Source organism: Lolium perenne, chromosome 7 (genome assembly GCF_019359855.2).
Source record: "Lolium perenne isolate Kyuss_39 chromosome 7, Kyuss_2.0, whole genome shotgun sequence".
NCBI classification, from domain to species: Eukaryota; Viridiplantae; Streptophyta; class Magnoliopsida; order Poales; family Poaceae; genus Lolium; species Lolium perenne.
The window spans coordinates 196,052,300-196,069,713 of record NC_067250.2 but is presented as its reverse complement, the minus strand read 5'-3'; the positions used below and the strand labels follow the sequence as shown (position 1 = coordinate 196,069,713).

At 46.2% G+C, this 17,414-nt stretch overlaps 1 protein-coding gene, 1 long non-coding RNA gene and 1 pseudogene across 2 annotated transcripts; all 3 read left to right on the top strand.

Annotated features, from left to right (window-relative positions):
• The first annotated feature begins 7,800 nt into the window (after positions 1–7,800).
• Positions 7,801–8,988, top strand: LOC127315668 (pentatricopeptide repeat-containing protein At5g59600-like). The gene is made up of 2 exons (XM_071824155.1): positions 7,801–7,807; positions 8,003–8,988. The coding sequence occupies exons 1-2, from the start codon at positions 7,801–7,803 to the stop codon at positions 8,986–8,988; spliced, it is 993 nt and encodes a 330-aa protein (XP_071680256.1).
• A 3,381-nt stretch (positions 8,989–12,369) lies between these two features.
• LOC127312446 (uncharacterized) lies at positions 12,370–13,192 on the top strand. The gene is made up of 4 exons (XR_007858368.2): positions 12,370–12,590; positions 12,679–12,748; positions 12,828–12,932; positions 13,034–13,192. It is a non-coding gene; the product is annotated as an uncharacterized lncRNA (long non-coding RNA).
• Positions 13,193–14,978: 1,786 nt separating this feature from the next.
• On the top strand, positions 14,979–17,104 carry LOC127314579 (putative FBD-associated F-box protein At5g56440; annotated as a pseudogene).
• Positions 17,105–17,414: the final 310 nt, after the last annotated feature.

Sequence of the window (17,414 nt, the reverse complement as noted above, 5' to 3'; positions counted from 1 at the left end):
TTAAATCTAACACTAGATCTCATTTTTTTGGAAGTAGAACTTATGAGCTGACCGACTAAGAGCATCTCTAGCCGATCCCCAAAACGGCTTTAGAGGAGCAAATGTGCGCCGCTAACCGCCGGGACCGACTCTAGCCGAAGCCCAAAAGGTTTTAGTGGAGCATTTTTTTTATCATCGGCCTTCGCGGCCCCCAAATATCCTCCCCCGAGGCCGCTTTCCTAAATTTTTGCTCCTCCACTCCGCTACCACAGCCTCTCCGCCATGCTGCCGTATTTTCGTTGGTGTTCACACCGCCGACCACAAATCGCCTCGGCCGACAGTTGGAATCAACCGCCGCCCTTTTCCCCTCCGTTCGACCCACACACCGGTGCAAGCCATCGCCGGAATCGCTCCTGAGAGTCGCCGTATCGAGCTGGATCCTGTCGCCGATTTGAGGTCGTTTGCGACCGCGGAGAGGTGGATTCTTGCGTGAAAAGGGCCGCCGAAGCATGGGGGAGGTGTAGACCAACCGCCGTGGAGGATAATCTCCTGGTAACAGCCGTTGTAGCTATCGGTCGAACGAGCTTTCTGCCCAGCGGCGACATCGAGCTTCGGCGACCGGTGGTTGATAGTACGGCCGTCGCGTTCTCCTAGAGGCGCCGTCAGCCCTTTTGGTCGGCTTTACGGTGTCGGCCGCGGACTCCACCTCCGTCGCGCTGAAGGTATTCGCCGAATTGTTCATATGATTTCGTATTTCCCTCCGGACCAGTCGAGTATTGGAAACCAGAGACTATGATAGATAATGACATGTTGCATCATTTTGCATAACATGATCATTTAAAATGAAAGAGACATGCCAGAGAACTTTAGGTACATCTCAAATGGAGACCTTGTTGAGCATGAGCATGATGCAGACACGATCCACAAGTTCCTCAAAATGCACCGACGCATAGAGAACCCGGATGCATACAGTCAACTACAAAATGATCTTATTGAGCATCACTGGGTCTCCATGGTGGGGGTAGTTATGTTTTTTCTTCACTTGTTTGGTTTGAAACAATTTATTTAGTTCATTCATTCGGTTTGTAATAATAAAATAGTTTGATTTATTACATTTAATTCGATTTGTAATATTGATACTTTGGTTCATATGGTTTGATATGCAGAAATAAAATTTTACTCCTCTAAGTTATTGGGGTTTGGATCTACGGTGCTAAATTTAGAGGAGCAAATATAGGTCGCTCATAGATAGGGGACGTTTGCTCCTCTAAGTTATTGGGGATCGGCTTAGAGATCGGCTAGAAATGCCCTAAGGACCACCTGTTTTTTTCCGATAAAGGAGCATAGCCCCAGCCTCTGCATCAATCGATGCACACGGCTTGCTTTATTAAAATCATAGTATCATAGTATCAAATCCGGAAGAATCCATCCTCCCTTATTACAATTATGGAAAAGCTAAGATTGATACATGAATCAACCGCAAGAAAATACGGTTAACGGAAAAGTTATGCATTTGCTATTCTATTAAGATGCCGTCACCCAGTAGCCTGGAAATAGAAGTCGTGAGCAACCACTAGCATCCGATTGCATCCAATAACCATATCCTCCCGCTGCTCCGACGGGAGAAGGAAACCCCATTGCTGAATTGTATGAGCAGCTCGCCGGATAACCTGCAAAAAATTAGTTCCATTTTGTTTGTTAAAGATAATATCATTTCTAGTTCTCCAAATAGCCCAACAAATGGATCAAACACCAATCCGAATCTTCTGTTTATTACTTTTCCCCACACCATTCAACCATCTACCAAACATATTAGTAACATTAGCTGGTGGAGAAATGTTATAAGTAAGGTACATCATACGCCATATTATCTTCACAAAAGGACAATGAATAAACAAATAATTAACGGTTTCCGTGGAATCACAAAAACAACACTTTTGACATCCCTTCCACTTCCGTTTGGCTAACACTAGTAGAAAACCTCTCATCCATCTAAGCCTTTAGTACCGGTTCCCTTACGAACCGGTACGAAAGGCTTTATTAATACCAGTTCCAGGGGTGGGACATCTATACCGGTTCGTAACGGACCTTTAATACCGGTTCGTGTTACGAACCGGTATGAAAGGTTTTCTGCCCAAATTCCAGGCTGAGGTGGGGCCAGGGCTACACCTTTAGTACCGGTTCGGTACCCAGCTATATCAAATCGCCCAAACCCTTCCCGAGCCCCTGGCTCTCATTTTTCTCTTCTTCCTCACACTCTAAATTTTTCTCCACCTCTCACACTCCAACAAATCTCTATTTTTTCTCCACCATTCTAACAAGATTAACGGCATACATCTATCGAAGGGTTAGCAATATCATCCTTCCTTCCGGCGTTCCTAATTTAGCTCATTTCTTTGGTAGTTTTAACTCGTACTATTTTTCTAGTGCAAGCAAGGTGTTCGATGAAATGCCTAAGTTAGTGATTTATTTTTTTATATGCAATTTGAGCTGAAACTATGGTATGTTTTGTAGGTTTTAATTAGTATCATCCCCGTCCTTACCGCCGTCGATCGCCAGCGTCGGCCCCTAGCCGGCACGGTACCACCTCGGTGAGCCCCTCTTCTTTTTTATAAAAAACAATTAGTTTTATGTGATGAACTTGAATATTAATTAAGTTGGTCACTCATATATCCACGATGTTGTGTATTTAATGATTTTTGATATACATATAAAATGCAGATGAGTCGACAATGGATGTACGGTGACCGGTGCCATCCCGAGTTCATTAATGGCATGCATTATTTTCTCAACGTGGCTGAGGCAAACAGGCGGTCGAATGGTTTCATGTATTGTCCATGTAGTTCCTGTAAGAATATGAAGGATTACTCTACCTCGAAGACCCTTCACGTCCACCTGCTGGAGAACGGTTTCATGCCCAGCTATAATTGTTGGACCAAGCACGGAGAAAGAGGGGTTATATTGGAAGACAACGAAGAAGAAGAGGATAGTGACAACTATCCCTTATTCACTGAAGACGGTGATAGTAGAATGGGGGAAGACGAAGCTGAATAAGAGCCCATTTTCGATGAGCCGATTTTTGATGACCCGGATGACGATTTGGGTCGGGCCATTCTTGATGCGAAGATGAACTGCGGAAATGAAAAGGAGAGGTTGAAGTTGGAGAAAATGTTAGAGGATCACAACAAACTGTTGTACCCAAATTGCGAAAATGGTCAGAAAAAGCTGGGTACCACGTTGGAATTGCTGCAGTGGAAGGCAGAGAATGGTACTTCTGACAAGGGATTTGAAAAGTTGCTGAAAATAATAAAGAAGATGCTTCCAGGGGAGAACATGTTGCCCTCTAGCACGTACGAAGCAAAGAAGGTTGTCTGCCCTCTAGGATTATAGGTGCAGAAGATACATGCATGCATCAATGACTGCATCCTCTACCGCGGGGAGTACGAGAATTTGAATGCATGCCCGGTATGTAGTGCATTGAGGTATAAGATCAGGCGAGATGACCCTAGCGATGTTGAGGGTGAGTCCACCCCCAGGAAGAGGGTTCCTGCGAAGGTGATGTGGTATGCTCCTATAATACCACGGTTGAAACGTTTGTTCCAGAACAAAGAGCATGCCAAGTTGTTGCGATGGCACAAAGAGGACCGTAAGAAAGATGTGATCTTTGAGACACCCCGTGATGGGTCGCGGTGGAGAAAAATCGACAGAGAGTTCAAGTCATTTTCAGATGACGCAAGGAACTTAAGATTTGGTCTAAGTACAGATGGCTTTAATCCTTTCGGGGAGCAGAGCTCCGCCATAGCACCTGGCCAGTGACTCTATGTATCTATAACCTTCCTCCTTGGTTGTGCATGAAGCGGAAGTTCATTATGATGCCAGTGCTCATCCAGGGCCCGAAGCAACCCGGCAACGACATTGATGTGTACCTGAGGCCATTGGTTGAAGAACTTTTAGAGTTGTGGCGTGACGAAGGTGTACCTGTGTGGGATGAGCACGAACAAAAGGAATTTAACCTACGAGCGTTATTATTTGTAACCATCATGATTGGCCTGCTCTTGGTAACATTTCAGGACAGTCAAACAAGGGATACAATGCATGCACACACTATTTAGGTGAGACTGACAGTAATTATTTGGGAAACAAGAATGTGTACATGGGGCATCGTCGATTTCTTCCAAAACAACATCACGTAAGAAAGAGAGGAAAGCATTTCGGAGGTGAGGCAGATAACCGAACGAAGCCTACCCACCCTACTGGGGAAGTTATATATGATATGGTCAAGGATTTAAAAGTGATCTTTGGAAAGGGTCCCGGCGGACAATCTGTTCCGCATGATGTTGACGGACACGTACCCATGTGGAAGAAGAAGTCGATATTTTGGGAGCTACCCTACTGGAAATTCTTAGAGGTTCACTCTGCAATCGATGTGATGCACGTGATGAAAAATCTTTGCGTGAACCTGCTAAACTTCTTGGGCGTGTATGGGAAGACAAAAGATACACCAGATGCACGGCAGGACCAGCAAAGTATCCACGAAGGAAACAACCTGAATCCAGAGAAGTATCAAGGTCCTGCCAGCTACGCTCTTACCAAAGAGGAGAAGGAGATCTTTTTTGAAGTCCTGAGTAGCATCAAGGTCCCGTCTGGCTTCTCGTCGAATATAAAGGGAATAATAAACATGTCGGAGAAAAAGTTTCAAAACCTAAAGTCTCATGACTGCCACGTGATTATGACACAATTACTTCCGGTTGCATTGAGGGGGTTTCTGCCGGAAAATGTTCGAGTACCCATTGTGAAGCTATGTGCATTCCTCAATGCAATTTCTCAGAAGGTGATCAATCCACTTACTCTACAAAATTTACAGAAGGATGTGGTCCAATGTCTAGTCAGCTTCGAGTTGGTGTTCCCACCATCCTTCTTCAATATTATGACACATCTCCTAGTTCACCTGGTCGAAGAGATTGGCGTTCTCGGTCCTGTATTTCTACACAACATGTTCCCCTTTGAGAGATTCATGGGAGTCTTAAAGAAGTACGTTCATAACCGTAGGCCAGAAGGAAGCATCTCCAAGGGCTATGGAACAGAGGAGGTCATTGAGTTTTGTGTTGACTTTATTCCTGACCTTAAGCCGATCGGTGTTCCTGAATCGCGCTATGAGGGGAGACTGCGTGGAAAAGGCACGCTAGGAAAGAAATCAGCAACGTGTATGGACGGACATTCTTTCACTCAATCACACTAGACAGTTCTACATAATTCCATCTTGGTGGCTCCGTACAAAGAGGAACACAAGGATATCTTACGCTCTAAATACCCGGAGCAACGTGAAGATTGGATTGATGGAGAACACATGAAGACTTTCGGCGGTTGGTTGCAAACACGTCTCATGAATGTCACCGATGATGAGAAGCTGTACTTGTTGGCCAAGCAACCATCTTCTACTATATCGACTTTTCAAGGGTACGAGATTAATGGGAACACATTTTACACTTTCGCCCAAGACAAAAAGAGCACCAACCAAAACAGTGGTGTCCGCTTTGATGCAGAAGATGGCAATGGGAACAAGGTCACACATTATGGGTACATAGAGGAGATATGGGAACTTGACTATGGACCTAATTTCAAGGTCCCTTTGTTCCGGTGCAAATGGTTCAACCTGAAAGACGGGGTACAGGTAGACCCGCGATACGGAATGACTACAGTGGATTTCAAGAATCTAGGGTACGACACCGAACCATTCGTCCTAGCCAGTGAAGTGGCTCAGGTTTTTCATGTGAAGGATATGTCTAGCAAACCGAAAAAAAGAAAAGAAAGGCAAGAGGACACATCATACGATGAGCCAAAGCGGCACATAGTTCTTTCAGGAAAAAGAAACATCGTGGGAGTAGAGGACAAGACAGACATGTCAGAAGATTATAATAATTTTGACGATATTCCACCCTTCAAGGTAAAAATTGACCCAAGCATCATCTTAAACAATGAAGATTGTCCATGGTTGCGTCACAGTAAGAAGAAAGGGAAACGGACGAAGAAAACTCAGAAGACTAGCTAGCTACATATAGGGATCATAACTTCTGTATCTCAATATGGAAATCACTTTTGTGTAATGATGTTACTGTATGTAAGATATTAACAATGGAGATGGTTGGCTTGTTTTACTGCTTCCCATGGCGTATCGATGCTCCTTTTATAGGCACGGCGCCGCTTCTACTTTGTCTTCTTCTTCCTCCGACAGGGCGTCGTGCGCTACATACTTTATCTCATCGAGCAGGGCGTCCTTATCCTGCCGACAGCTTTAGTACCGATTGCACCCACCAACCGGTACTAAAGGTTACCCACGCGTCCTTATCCCACCGACAGGGCGTCGTGCGCTACACACTTTAGCTCATCGAGCAGGGCGTCATTATCCTGCCGACAGCTTTAGTACCGGTTGCACCCACCAACCGGTACTAGAGGTTACCCACGCGTCCTTATCCCACCGACAGGGCGTCGTGCGCTACATACTTTATCTCATCGAGCAGGGCGTCCTTATCCTGCCGACAGCTTTAGTACCGGTTGCACCCACCAACCGGTACTAAAGGTTTGCCTCTGTCTTCCCGCCTATTTTCTTCCCGCGCTTTCCACCGGTTCCCGCCTCTGTCTTCCCGACATTTTTTCACTATATATATGTAGGCTTGGCCACCATTTACATATCACATCTAGACTCATATCTGCAAACCTCATCATTCTCTCCCATGGCTTCCATCGTATCTCTAACCCCCCCGGGAGGCGGAGGCGCTTTGCGCCTCGAACTACCCCTGCCCGCCGGGCTACCGCGTCCCGACCGGCTGGTTGCTAAGCGTCGGAGGCGTACCGGTCCCTCCAGTCCCTCTAGGTGTGGCGCGCGAGATGGCCATCACGAACCACTACTACTTCGACCTCACGCCAGAGCAGCGGAGGAATCCCCAGTGGCATCCCGACTACAGCCCGACTTGGGAAAGCTTCTTCATCAATCGGCGTGAGAGGGCGCTTTCCAGGCACGAGGAGGGCGGCCCGCCTCCTTCGAACTTCAACGAGGCCGGCCGTCGGCTGTGGTGGCGCGGCCAGACTCTCCAGGGCGTCATGGCCTATCGTGGCCCCCGCCTGCGCTACCCTCAATCCCAGCCCACGCGTGCTCTCCCACCGAGGTTCGACTACCGCGACCCCGATGCCAGCGACGATGATGACGGCGACTACGACGACTACAGTGGCGAGTACTATAGGGCTAGGCACGAGTATGACTGAATGACTCCAACAGTCAAATCTGGCACTATATCTTAATTTTCAGTTTAGCTATGTACTTTTATTTCGAGTTCAATCGTAATAAAATTTTATTCCCGCCCTTTCTTTCCCGCATTTTTTCTCCCATGCGGCGTCGTGGCGGGAAAGAAATAGAAAAGAAAACAAATGAAAAAAGAAAAAGAAATAGAAAACAAATAGAAAAGAAAAGAAATAGAAAATAAAAAGAAAAGAAAAGAAACACAAAAGAAAAGAAAAAAACAGAAAAGAAAGAAGAAACAGAAAAGAAAAAATAAATAGAAAAGAAATATAAAAAAGGTTATAGAAAAGAAGTAAAAAAGAAAACAAACGGAAATAGAAAAAAGGAATAGAAAAGAAAAGAAATAGAAAATGAAAAGAAAAGAAAAGAAACACAAAAGAAAAGAAAAAAGAAACAGAAAAGAAAGAAGAAAACAATAAAAGAAAAAAGAAACAGCAAAAGAAAAGAAAACAGTAAAAGAAAAAAGAAAACAAAAAAAAACCCTTTGGTACCGGTTGGTACCACCAACCGGTACGAAAGGTCTTTAAATGCCAGGTTGGTGGTACCAACCGGTACCAAAGGCCTCTCCCCCTGGTTTTCCCTTACCCGCGCGACGGAAAATCCCCAAATCCCCTGGTTCTCCCTTAGCCGCGCGACGCACAAAGCAGAGCCGCCGACGCACCCACGCCGCCGACGCGCCCACGCCGCCGACGCAGCCGCCGCCGCCGACGCAGCCGCCGCCGCCCGCAGGTAACCTCCCCGGCCCTCTCCTCCTTCTTTCCCTCCCTACCGCCGTGCCCACTGCCCTCCGCGCCTGCGCGCACCTCGCCGAAGCTGCCGCCGGCCGCCTCATCCACGCGCTCGTGCTCACGCACCCCGCCCTCGCCTGGGACCAAGTCGTCGCCACCGCCTTGCTCGACATGTACGCCAAGTGCGGCCTCATCGCCAGCGCCCGCAAGGTGTTCGACGAGATGCCGGCCAGGGACCTCGTCGTCTGGAACGCGCTGCTCGCGGGCTACGCGCGCCACGGCCTCCCCGAGCATGCCCTTGCGCTGTCGCTCGTCTCTGGCTCGGTGCTGAACTTCCAGTACGGCAGAGCGCGCGCGCTGTTCCGGCAAATGGTGGCCAGCGGCGCCCGTTTCCCACCAAACTCGTCGACGGTTAGCAGCGTCCTGCCAGCATTTGGCACCATCGGTGACATAAAGCATGGCAAGGAGGTCCACGGCTACGCCGTCGTAACCGGCGTCGAACAGGAGCTCATCGTGGGCAGCGCTCTCGTCGACATGTACGCCAAGTCCGGACTCGTGCACGAAGCGCGCCACTTGTTCGACAGGATGTCAGAGAGGAGCACGGTGACATGGAACTCCATGATCTTCGGTCTTGCGAACTCCGGCCATTGCCAGGAAGCCGTCGGCCTCTTCGACCGGATGCCACGAGAGGGAGCGAAGCCGAACCACCTGACCTTCACCGCCCTTCTGACAGCCTGCAGCTATGGTGGCATGGTCGAGGTCGGGAAGGTCTTGTACCGTGGCATGGACGATGACGCTTGCATTGAGGACAAGAGGTTGCAGGTGAAGCTCGGCTTTGCGGCGGTGGTCGGCAGACGGGAGAAGCACCGGCGGCTTTGCGAGAAATGTGCTTCTTGTGGTTATGACTGCGTGAACCCTGGGTGGGAGCAGATGACATGGACGGCGGAGCTCAGAGATCACCTACCGCCGAGGCAGTATATTTGTTGATGAAAAAGTTAATTTTTAGGTGGTTATATGGGTTATACATGTTGTTCTCGTTCTTAGTTTGCTACATTTTTAGAGGAATCTGACATTATCTTAAGCCCTTAATTAATTTCAAGTCATTGTTCAAGATTTCTTGTTCTTGTGTTAGATGGCTATTCAAATAACTAGAATGGAAAATGGGCAAATCGCAAACGAGCAGCAATATGATGCCATTGCATTATCACTAGGTGTTCCGGCACTCTATGGTTTCGCTATTAATCGGTATACATAGAGAGAAGAGCGAGAGGAGGAGCGCCGAGTGTTAGGGTTAGGGTCCGTAGCGGTGCCGAGTCCGTGGCGGTGCCGCCGCGACATAGAGAGAAGAGCGAGAGGAGGAGCGCCGAGTGTTAGGGTTAGGGTCTGTAGCGGTGCCGAGTCCGTGGCGGTGCCGCCGCGACATAGAGAGAAGAGCGAGAGGAGGAGGGGGAACACCATGTCCGTGGCCGTGGCGATCCGTTAGGGTTTTTTTGCTTTCTTCATTTCAATTGTTATCCATCTAGCAATCTGTTATATGATCATGACATGATGAATGAAATACAATTGCTTTCTTAATTTTGTAGTGACATTGAGGTATGGAGGACGGCACCTTCGTCCGAGATGAGGAGGGGGAAGGAGCGGTGCAGAAATTGATCTATGAGAGTGCCCGTGGTCCGGAACCCGACGATGGAGATGACAACGAGTTCCAAGACTTTCTGAATGATTTTGGCGAGGGACTTGAGTCTGAACAAGTTAGAAAAGACAATGAAGTGTCCATCACAAACTCCGGCGAGGTGTATATCTATGTATCAATTAGTCTGTGTTCATCCCTAGATGCATTCATTTATTTGTATTGCACTTATTAACGAATAATTTTTTCTTTTAGCCTTCTGGATCATCGAGCAAGTCTGTTAGAACAAAACGAGGCCCGACGCGGGTGCTAAAGGGCGAGGGCAGGTTAGCCCTCACAGCATTCAAGGATAATGGTGAACCAGAGCATCCCAAGGAGTTTTGCCGCAAATTTACAAGTCAAGCCGGAGTTATTGTTAGGGACCATGTACCGATCAGCATTCAAGAGTGGCATAAGCCGAAGAACCCGGAGAGTCGTGCTAGTTATGTCAACGACACGATGAAATTTTTTCTTTGGGACACGCTACTGACAAAGTTCAGCCTACCGGAAGACATGACGGAAGGCCAGAAGAATAAAGTCAAGGAATGGACATGGAAGAAGATGGCCATACAATTCCAGAGCTGGAAGAAAAATTTATGGGACAAATATAAGAATGAAGATCCAGTATTCGATGATAATCTAGTGAAGATAAAAGATCACTGGGCCGCATTTAAGGAGTATAAGAAATCGTCTACTTTTGTGTCCCGATCGAAGAAAAATACCGAAAATGCTTCAAAGAAGAAACTTCCGCATCATTTGGGGTCAGGTGGCTACAAGAGTGCCATTCCGAAGTGGACAGCGTTTGAGAATAAACTGATGAATGCAGGAATCACTCCACAGACATGGGACTGGCCCGAACGGTCCAAGTTCTGGTTGTTCGCTCATGGGGCAGGGTTGGACCCAAAGACAGGGCTGATCGTTGCGAAGGGAAAATGGAAGGAAAAAAATTGAGGCAATTGTACCGAAGCTTGTAGATGCAATTGAAAAGGTCAGAAAGGGAGAGTACATTCCCGATCGAGAGAATGACGAGCTGACACTCGCTCTGGGGAACCCTGAACACGTTGGACGGGTACGAGCTCGCCCAGGTCTCACCATGAAGGAAGTGTGGCCGGACAGCGCTGACACTTATAGAAGCCGTTCGCGAAAGAAGAAGAAGGACGCCGACATTGTAACGGAATTGTTGACTAGGGTGGAGGCTCTTGAGAGAAATCAGAGGGCACCTGATCAGCCGCTGTTTCTACAGGATCCACAAGCCGATGCTGCCCCATCTCAGCGAAGAAGCAGTGCCGGTTCCTCGCATCTTGACGGATGTGGAGGAAGCTACCCCGTGGATTATGTCACGGAGAAGACAGATTGCGAGCTACATATGTTATTCAGGACCGCGTCCGTTAAGGTGGCGGTCGGCTATGTGTACCAAAGTGAAGATGGAGCAATGCACCATCATGTGCCCATTCCACCTGGCTGTATTCGTGTCGGGGTGGATGAAGTTGTTCCGGGTTTTGAAACAGTGGAGCTTGATATTCCTAGAGGTGAAGATGAGAGGACACTAGCCGATGTCAAGCACGGTTTCGCCCTATGGCCGAAGAAGTACGTCGTCCTTTTGCAAAGGCCACCGACTCCTACACATGAGCAGCAAATGCCATCGAATCCTCCTGGTGGCAGTCCTGGTGAGCAGCCAAGTCCACACCTACCTGAGAGGGACCCCAGCGTGAGTCCACCATCTCGAGATCCTCCGCGTAAGACAGCGTCCGTTAAGCGGAACGGTACGCCGCCTAGGAAGAAAGCTAGAAAGGAGAAACAACTGCCGCCTACTGAGAAGTTACCTTGGGAAAAAACTCCCGAGGAAAACGCGGAGGCCGTTCAGAAAGAGTTGAAATTTTTTTTTGCACCGAAAGTGCCAGAGATACCTTTCGAGAAGACACTAGATCCGGTGAAAGTTGTGCGTACCGTTGAGAATCTATATGACCCTGTACCATCGCCGCCATCTGACTATGCGCGTTCTATTGAAAGGTCGTATGACAAGATGATCGAGGCGACAAAACCCGTTCAATCGGGTATCAGGGAGATAAAAGGGATACACAGTGTCTACCAGCTCGGACAACAACCCGTTCAATCGATCGCCCCTCTCAAGGTGTTTGACGGGAAGCCCGTTCAAAGTTCTCGACAAGACACAACTGATTACGCCTTCGCTGAACGAGCATATCAATTTGTTCAAGGGAAAGATTTGGTCGAGAATCTCAGGAAGGTACCAACATGTATGCGTAACTTGCATTCGTGGTACCTTAATGCCTCAAAGGAAGGGATCGAGACTATCATGGTGCGAGTTAGGGAAGAGCACTACTTCCAGGAGTACTGTGTGAACGTTGACTTCGCCGAACTCTTTCAGTTATACAATCTCCGGGCCCTCGACAAATCAATCATCAGTTGCTATTGTTTGTAAGTGATTTATTTATTTAATTTGAGAAGTCTTTAGCTCAGCTCGTTCATTGTCTGCAGATTATAATCTTTTGTGCGCTATATTATGCAGATCGAAGATGCTCGAATGCAAAAGGGACGATATCACAGACATTGGGTTCATTGACCCGCACACAATGCATGTTAAAACCATAGAAGATCCCCTCTATAACAAGGATACACCGCAGACTTTGCTAAGGTTTTTGAAGCGACAACGTGATAAAAAGCTAATAATTTGGCCTTACAACTTCGAGTGAGTCTTACTGTCTTATAACACATTATATTTTGCTCACCGTATGTCAAAATTTTAACTAATGACTTATATATATGACACTACATATTGAAACGTGCGTAGGTTTCACTTTATTCTTCTCGTCATCAATATGGAAATTGGAGAAGTTGAAGTCTTTGACTCACTAAGCAAAAAATCGGAACTATACTTGTCTTGTTATTTAATGCTCAGAAGGTAATTTTAATTCTTATCGGTTTGTTTCGTTAATTTCCTGCTATGAACTAATTGATGACTCTTTTATGCATTTTCTTTTGTCGAGCAGCGTATGGAAAACTTTCATCAAGGAAGATAAGTCCCATGAATGGCCACCGAAGCTGCGATGGAAGGCGAAAGTAAGTAGTACTACCTAGGTCCACACATCTTTAATTATCATACTCGACTATTGTTTGATTGAATTATATTCTTGTAAAGAAATGCCCGCAACAACCAGAAGGGACTGATCTCTGTGGATTCTTCGTTTGCGAGTACATCCGCAGAATTGTCAGCGAGAGAACGAATAATGAAAGAAATAAAGAGGTACAAAAACAATCTTCACAAATTTGTTTTCTTATCATAAGTTGTGCTGAGTTTCAGTAATAGTTGTTTCATGTATTCATTTGTATCTTATTCTTTTATAGTTGGCAAGAAAGCGGAACAAGCTCTCAATCGATGACCGCTTCATAGCAATAGGCGAGGAATTGGCGGGATTTTTCCTTCGGGACGTCATACCACCATTCGCAGAGTACCACTATGAATGAAGATGTATATGTTACATATATAGTTGACTCGAAGAGTACCACTATACTACATGTAATAGACATATATAGAGTACGCCTCGGAGAGTACCACTATGCATGAAGATCGATCTTCATGCATAGTGCTACTTAATTTTGCGATCTTATGCAATTACATGTGTGTTATATTATATGCATCAACTTGCTATGCATCATCTTGATCTTCATGTACTACCTAAACCCAAACGCGTTTCTGGTGCATCGACGCGATATGAAACAAACCGATATCCCTAAACCCCTCCAAAAACCCTAAAAATTCAATTCTCTGCCGCGGCAGAGATTTGGGCAATTTCCCTGCCGCGGGTGGGAACCTTTGGTACCGGTTCGTATTACCAACCGGTACCAAAGCTCCTTGGCCCTGAGCTCTCCTGGTGGCCCACGTGGAGGCCCCTTTTATACCGGTTCGTAAGCAACCGGTACGAAAGGGGGGGGGGGCCTTTAGTGCCGGATAATTTATACCGGTTGCTCAACCGGTACGAATGCCCCTCTGGAACCGGTATTGATGAGAGATTTTCTACTAGTGTAAGTTATCCTTAGTAAAAAGCACTTTGTTACTAAAGAACCACATACAATTTTTAAAGGAATTTTTAGCTTCCATAGATACTTTCGAAGGAAAACGGTATGCCCATTCATCCAATCAAGATACATAGACTTGACTGAAAAAATACCCGAATCAGTAAGTTTCCAAACAAACTTATCTGGTTCAGCCGTTAGATTTATTGTAATTAAGCGCTGGCATAAATGTAATCATTGAACCCATTTATTATCATTCAAGCCTCTTCTAAAAGTAATACTCCCTCCGTCCCAGTTCGTAAGGCAAAGTTCCAAAAAATATTTGTCCCAAAATGCCTCACCTCCTAGGCATATTTGCATTTAATGTGAGAGTAAAACTGATTCATTATTGCATGCAAAAGACTCCTGCTTTCGTATCCCACCAATTAAAGGGTAGAAAATAATGTTGTTTTCAATTTCTCAATTAATTGCAGCGCCGATGTTAATGTTTTTACGTGATAATTTAGAGCCAATGAGAATCACCTTGGGCCAAGATATTTGAAAACTTTGCCTTGCGAACTGGGACGGAGGGAGTATTAATAGGTATAGTATCAAGTACTGTTGAGACTAACACATTCTTATGTTGAACAATATTATAAAGTGCAAGGATCACCTGTTTATCACCTATTTTATCAGTTTAATTAGCCTGCAAATGGAGAGACCTTAGTCTAATGATCGTGATCCTTAGTGGGTCGACTGTTGAGTCAAAACGGTCGGCTTCTGTTGCCAGTCGTATCAATCCTTAAGAGCAATGTGCAGATCTCTGCAAGTTTCAGCTTCCTGAAAATGGAGAGAATTTGATGCTGATCATCCTAGCTTGTTGTTTCAAGGTAGTTTCTGAATATAACGATAGACAACTTCCCTAAATAAAATATGTGGCTTTTCGGTGGAATTAACACCAATATTTCGCAGGTGATAAACAAGGAATAGCGCGTAAATATATAACCTCTCAATTCATATTACATGATATTAATATGGATGTACTAGACATATTTTAATTGTAGATATATTTATTTTAATTGTAAATAATATGAATCGAAGGGAGTGTTGCCTTCTTTACTCTTATTTTTACCAGCCACATAAGGTTGCCACTTTTCTTGTCGAATGTACAGCAGTAGAAGTACCGCGCACACCAACATTTTCTACTGAAAGCAACTTCCTACCAGTTCCCGCTATTTCTTGTGAAACCAAGTTGGCGCCAAAATCCTGCCAGTTCCCGCCATTTCTTGCGCCCCGCCAGAATTAAGGAAAGATAGAACTAAACCGCCGAATCCTTTGCCCCCCATTCTCCAATCCCACTACCACCGCCAAACCAGTACGCGGCAAAACCATCCTGCCATGGAGGCGCCGGCGGCGCCGGCGCACGCCCCCAAGAAGCGTAAGTTCGATCGAATGGACGGCCAAGAATCGCCGGGGAGCAGCAGCGCCGGCCATGGAGTAAGCCTGGATTTCATCAACAACCTCCCCGACGCCGTCCTCTGCACCATCATCTCGCTCCTCCGCACCAAGGACGGCGCCCGCACGCAGGCCGTCTCCCGCCGTTGGCGTCCCCTCTGGCGCTCCGCGCCCCTCAACCTCGTCGCCGACTCTACCCTCTCTGGGCAGGAGCGCAAGCGCGTCGTCTACGTCTCCAAGATACTCGCTGAGCACCCTGGACCAGCCCTCCGCTTCGCGCTCCCCTACATCCGCCAACGCTACTGTGGTAAGATTGAATGCTGGCTTCGTTCCCAAGCACTTACCAACCTCCAGGAGCTTGACTTTGGCTACGATGTCGAGGGCTACCTGCCATCCTCACTGCCGCTGCCGCTGCCACCGTCCACGCTGCGCTTCGCGCCGACACTCCACGTTGCCAGATTCAGCAGCTGCCGTTTTCCTGCACAGTCTCTGAATTTTCCCCACCTCAAGCAGCTCACCTTGTATGGGGTGACATTTCCGGGTGACGCTCTCCACAGCATGCTCACTGGCTGCCTTTCCTTGGAAAGCCTTTTGCTGCAAAATTGTTTTGGCATTGGCCTCCTCCGCATTAGCTCCCCGACTCTTAGGAGCATCGGCTTCTCCCCTCCTTTCAAGAGCGAAGATGCTACCAATTTCCAAGAGTTGGTCATTGAGGATGCTCCCTGCCTTGAGAGATTGCTACCACTTTATCCAGACTGGTCCGAGGACCATCCAGGTAATCCGGGCACCTAAACTGCAGGTATTAGGTTTGCTGTCGGATGGCATATCCAAACTCCACATTGGAACCACTGTTTTTCAGGTAACAACAGCCTTCTAAAATCATCCAGTAAGAATTCCTATATGCAGGTTACTGTTCTAATTGGGCTTTTGTCATTTTGTTCAGGAAATGACTGCCATCAGCCTGACAACCACAATGCACACCATGAAGGTTTTGGTTATCGATTCTATTGGCCCTAATCTTGATTCAGTAATTGGCTTGCTCAGGTGCTTCCCCTGCTTGGAGAGGCTGTATGTCATTGTGAGTAATCATATTTTTTTTTTCAATGTCGAAATCAGCATATCACTAACTTATGATATTAGGAGTATTAATGTATTATACTGCTAATCAACTGCCTTTACATTGTCTATTCTTTCCATCTCCAGTCGCACATACGAAAGGAAATGAAAAATGTGCAAAAGTATGACCCACTGGATCCAATTCAGTGCCTTGAGCTTCATCTAAAAAAAGTGGTGTTGAAGAACTACTTTGGCAACAGGCCAGATGTCAACTTTGCCAAGTTCTTTGTTCTGAATGCAAAGGTGATAGATGAAATGAATTTTGGAGTATTTAGCAACTGCAATGACAAATGGATGTCTAATCAACACAGACGGTTACAGTTGGATAACAGAGCATCCCGATATGCTCGATTTGAATTCAAAAGTTCTTCCCGGAGTAGTTTCACACATAACAAGCATACCCATGATTTGGCAATGACGGATCCCTTTGAGAGCGCCTTGTGATGATTCATGTGGTTCCCATCCAGAAGACTACATTGTCTCGATATGTCTGCCTCTGTTTGTAGTCTAAAGTTACCCCACCCTTCTAATTCTCTCTATTCAGTGATCTATTTTTTCAAACAATGGATGATTTTCTGTGCCACTAGGATGAAGCTTTAAATTCAGAACCTGCAAAATGTGCCAAGTGATGCTGGATAGAAGATGTTGAAGAGTTTTTTCAGTACTTAATTCTGTTCAGCGCTTGAATGTATTCAGAATCTTTATGTTTAGGTTGTAGTGGTTGTTCTTTCTCTATTTGATGTTGTACTGTAAGCTGCTTACACCAGCAGACATCAGCTATTATAATCATGTACTGAAAACATTTGCTTTAATGAAAAGGCAGAGCTTTGTGCTTGTCTATCTACTCAGACATCTGTGAGTTGTCTCTACCTGTAGGGCATCCGTGCCTGGAGGGCGGCTGTATTGAAGCATTTTAGTGAGTTGTCTCTACCTGTATGAGGCTGAGGTTTCCCCTAAAGCCTTGCCCTCCATTGTATTGGAGGTCTTTTGTTTCTTTTATTTGGCTACCTCAGCCGAGTTTGTGACATCTGGAGTTTCACTCTTTGCACTTCATGACATCTTTGCTAGCAAGTTATTAGCATCAGTGCAAAACTACAAGCAGATAAAAAAAACTGATGCAGCTTTGTTTGTGCTAGTTTCAGTGGACAATGCAATGTTCATT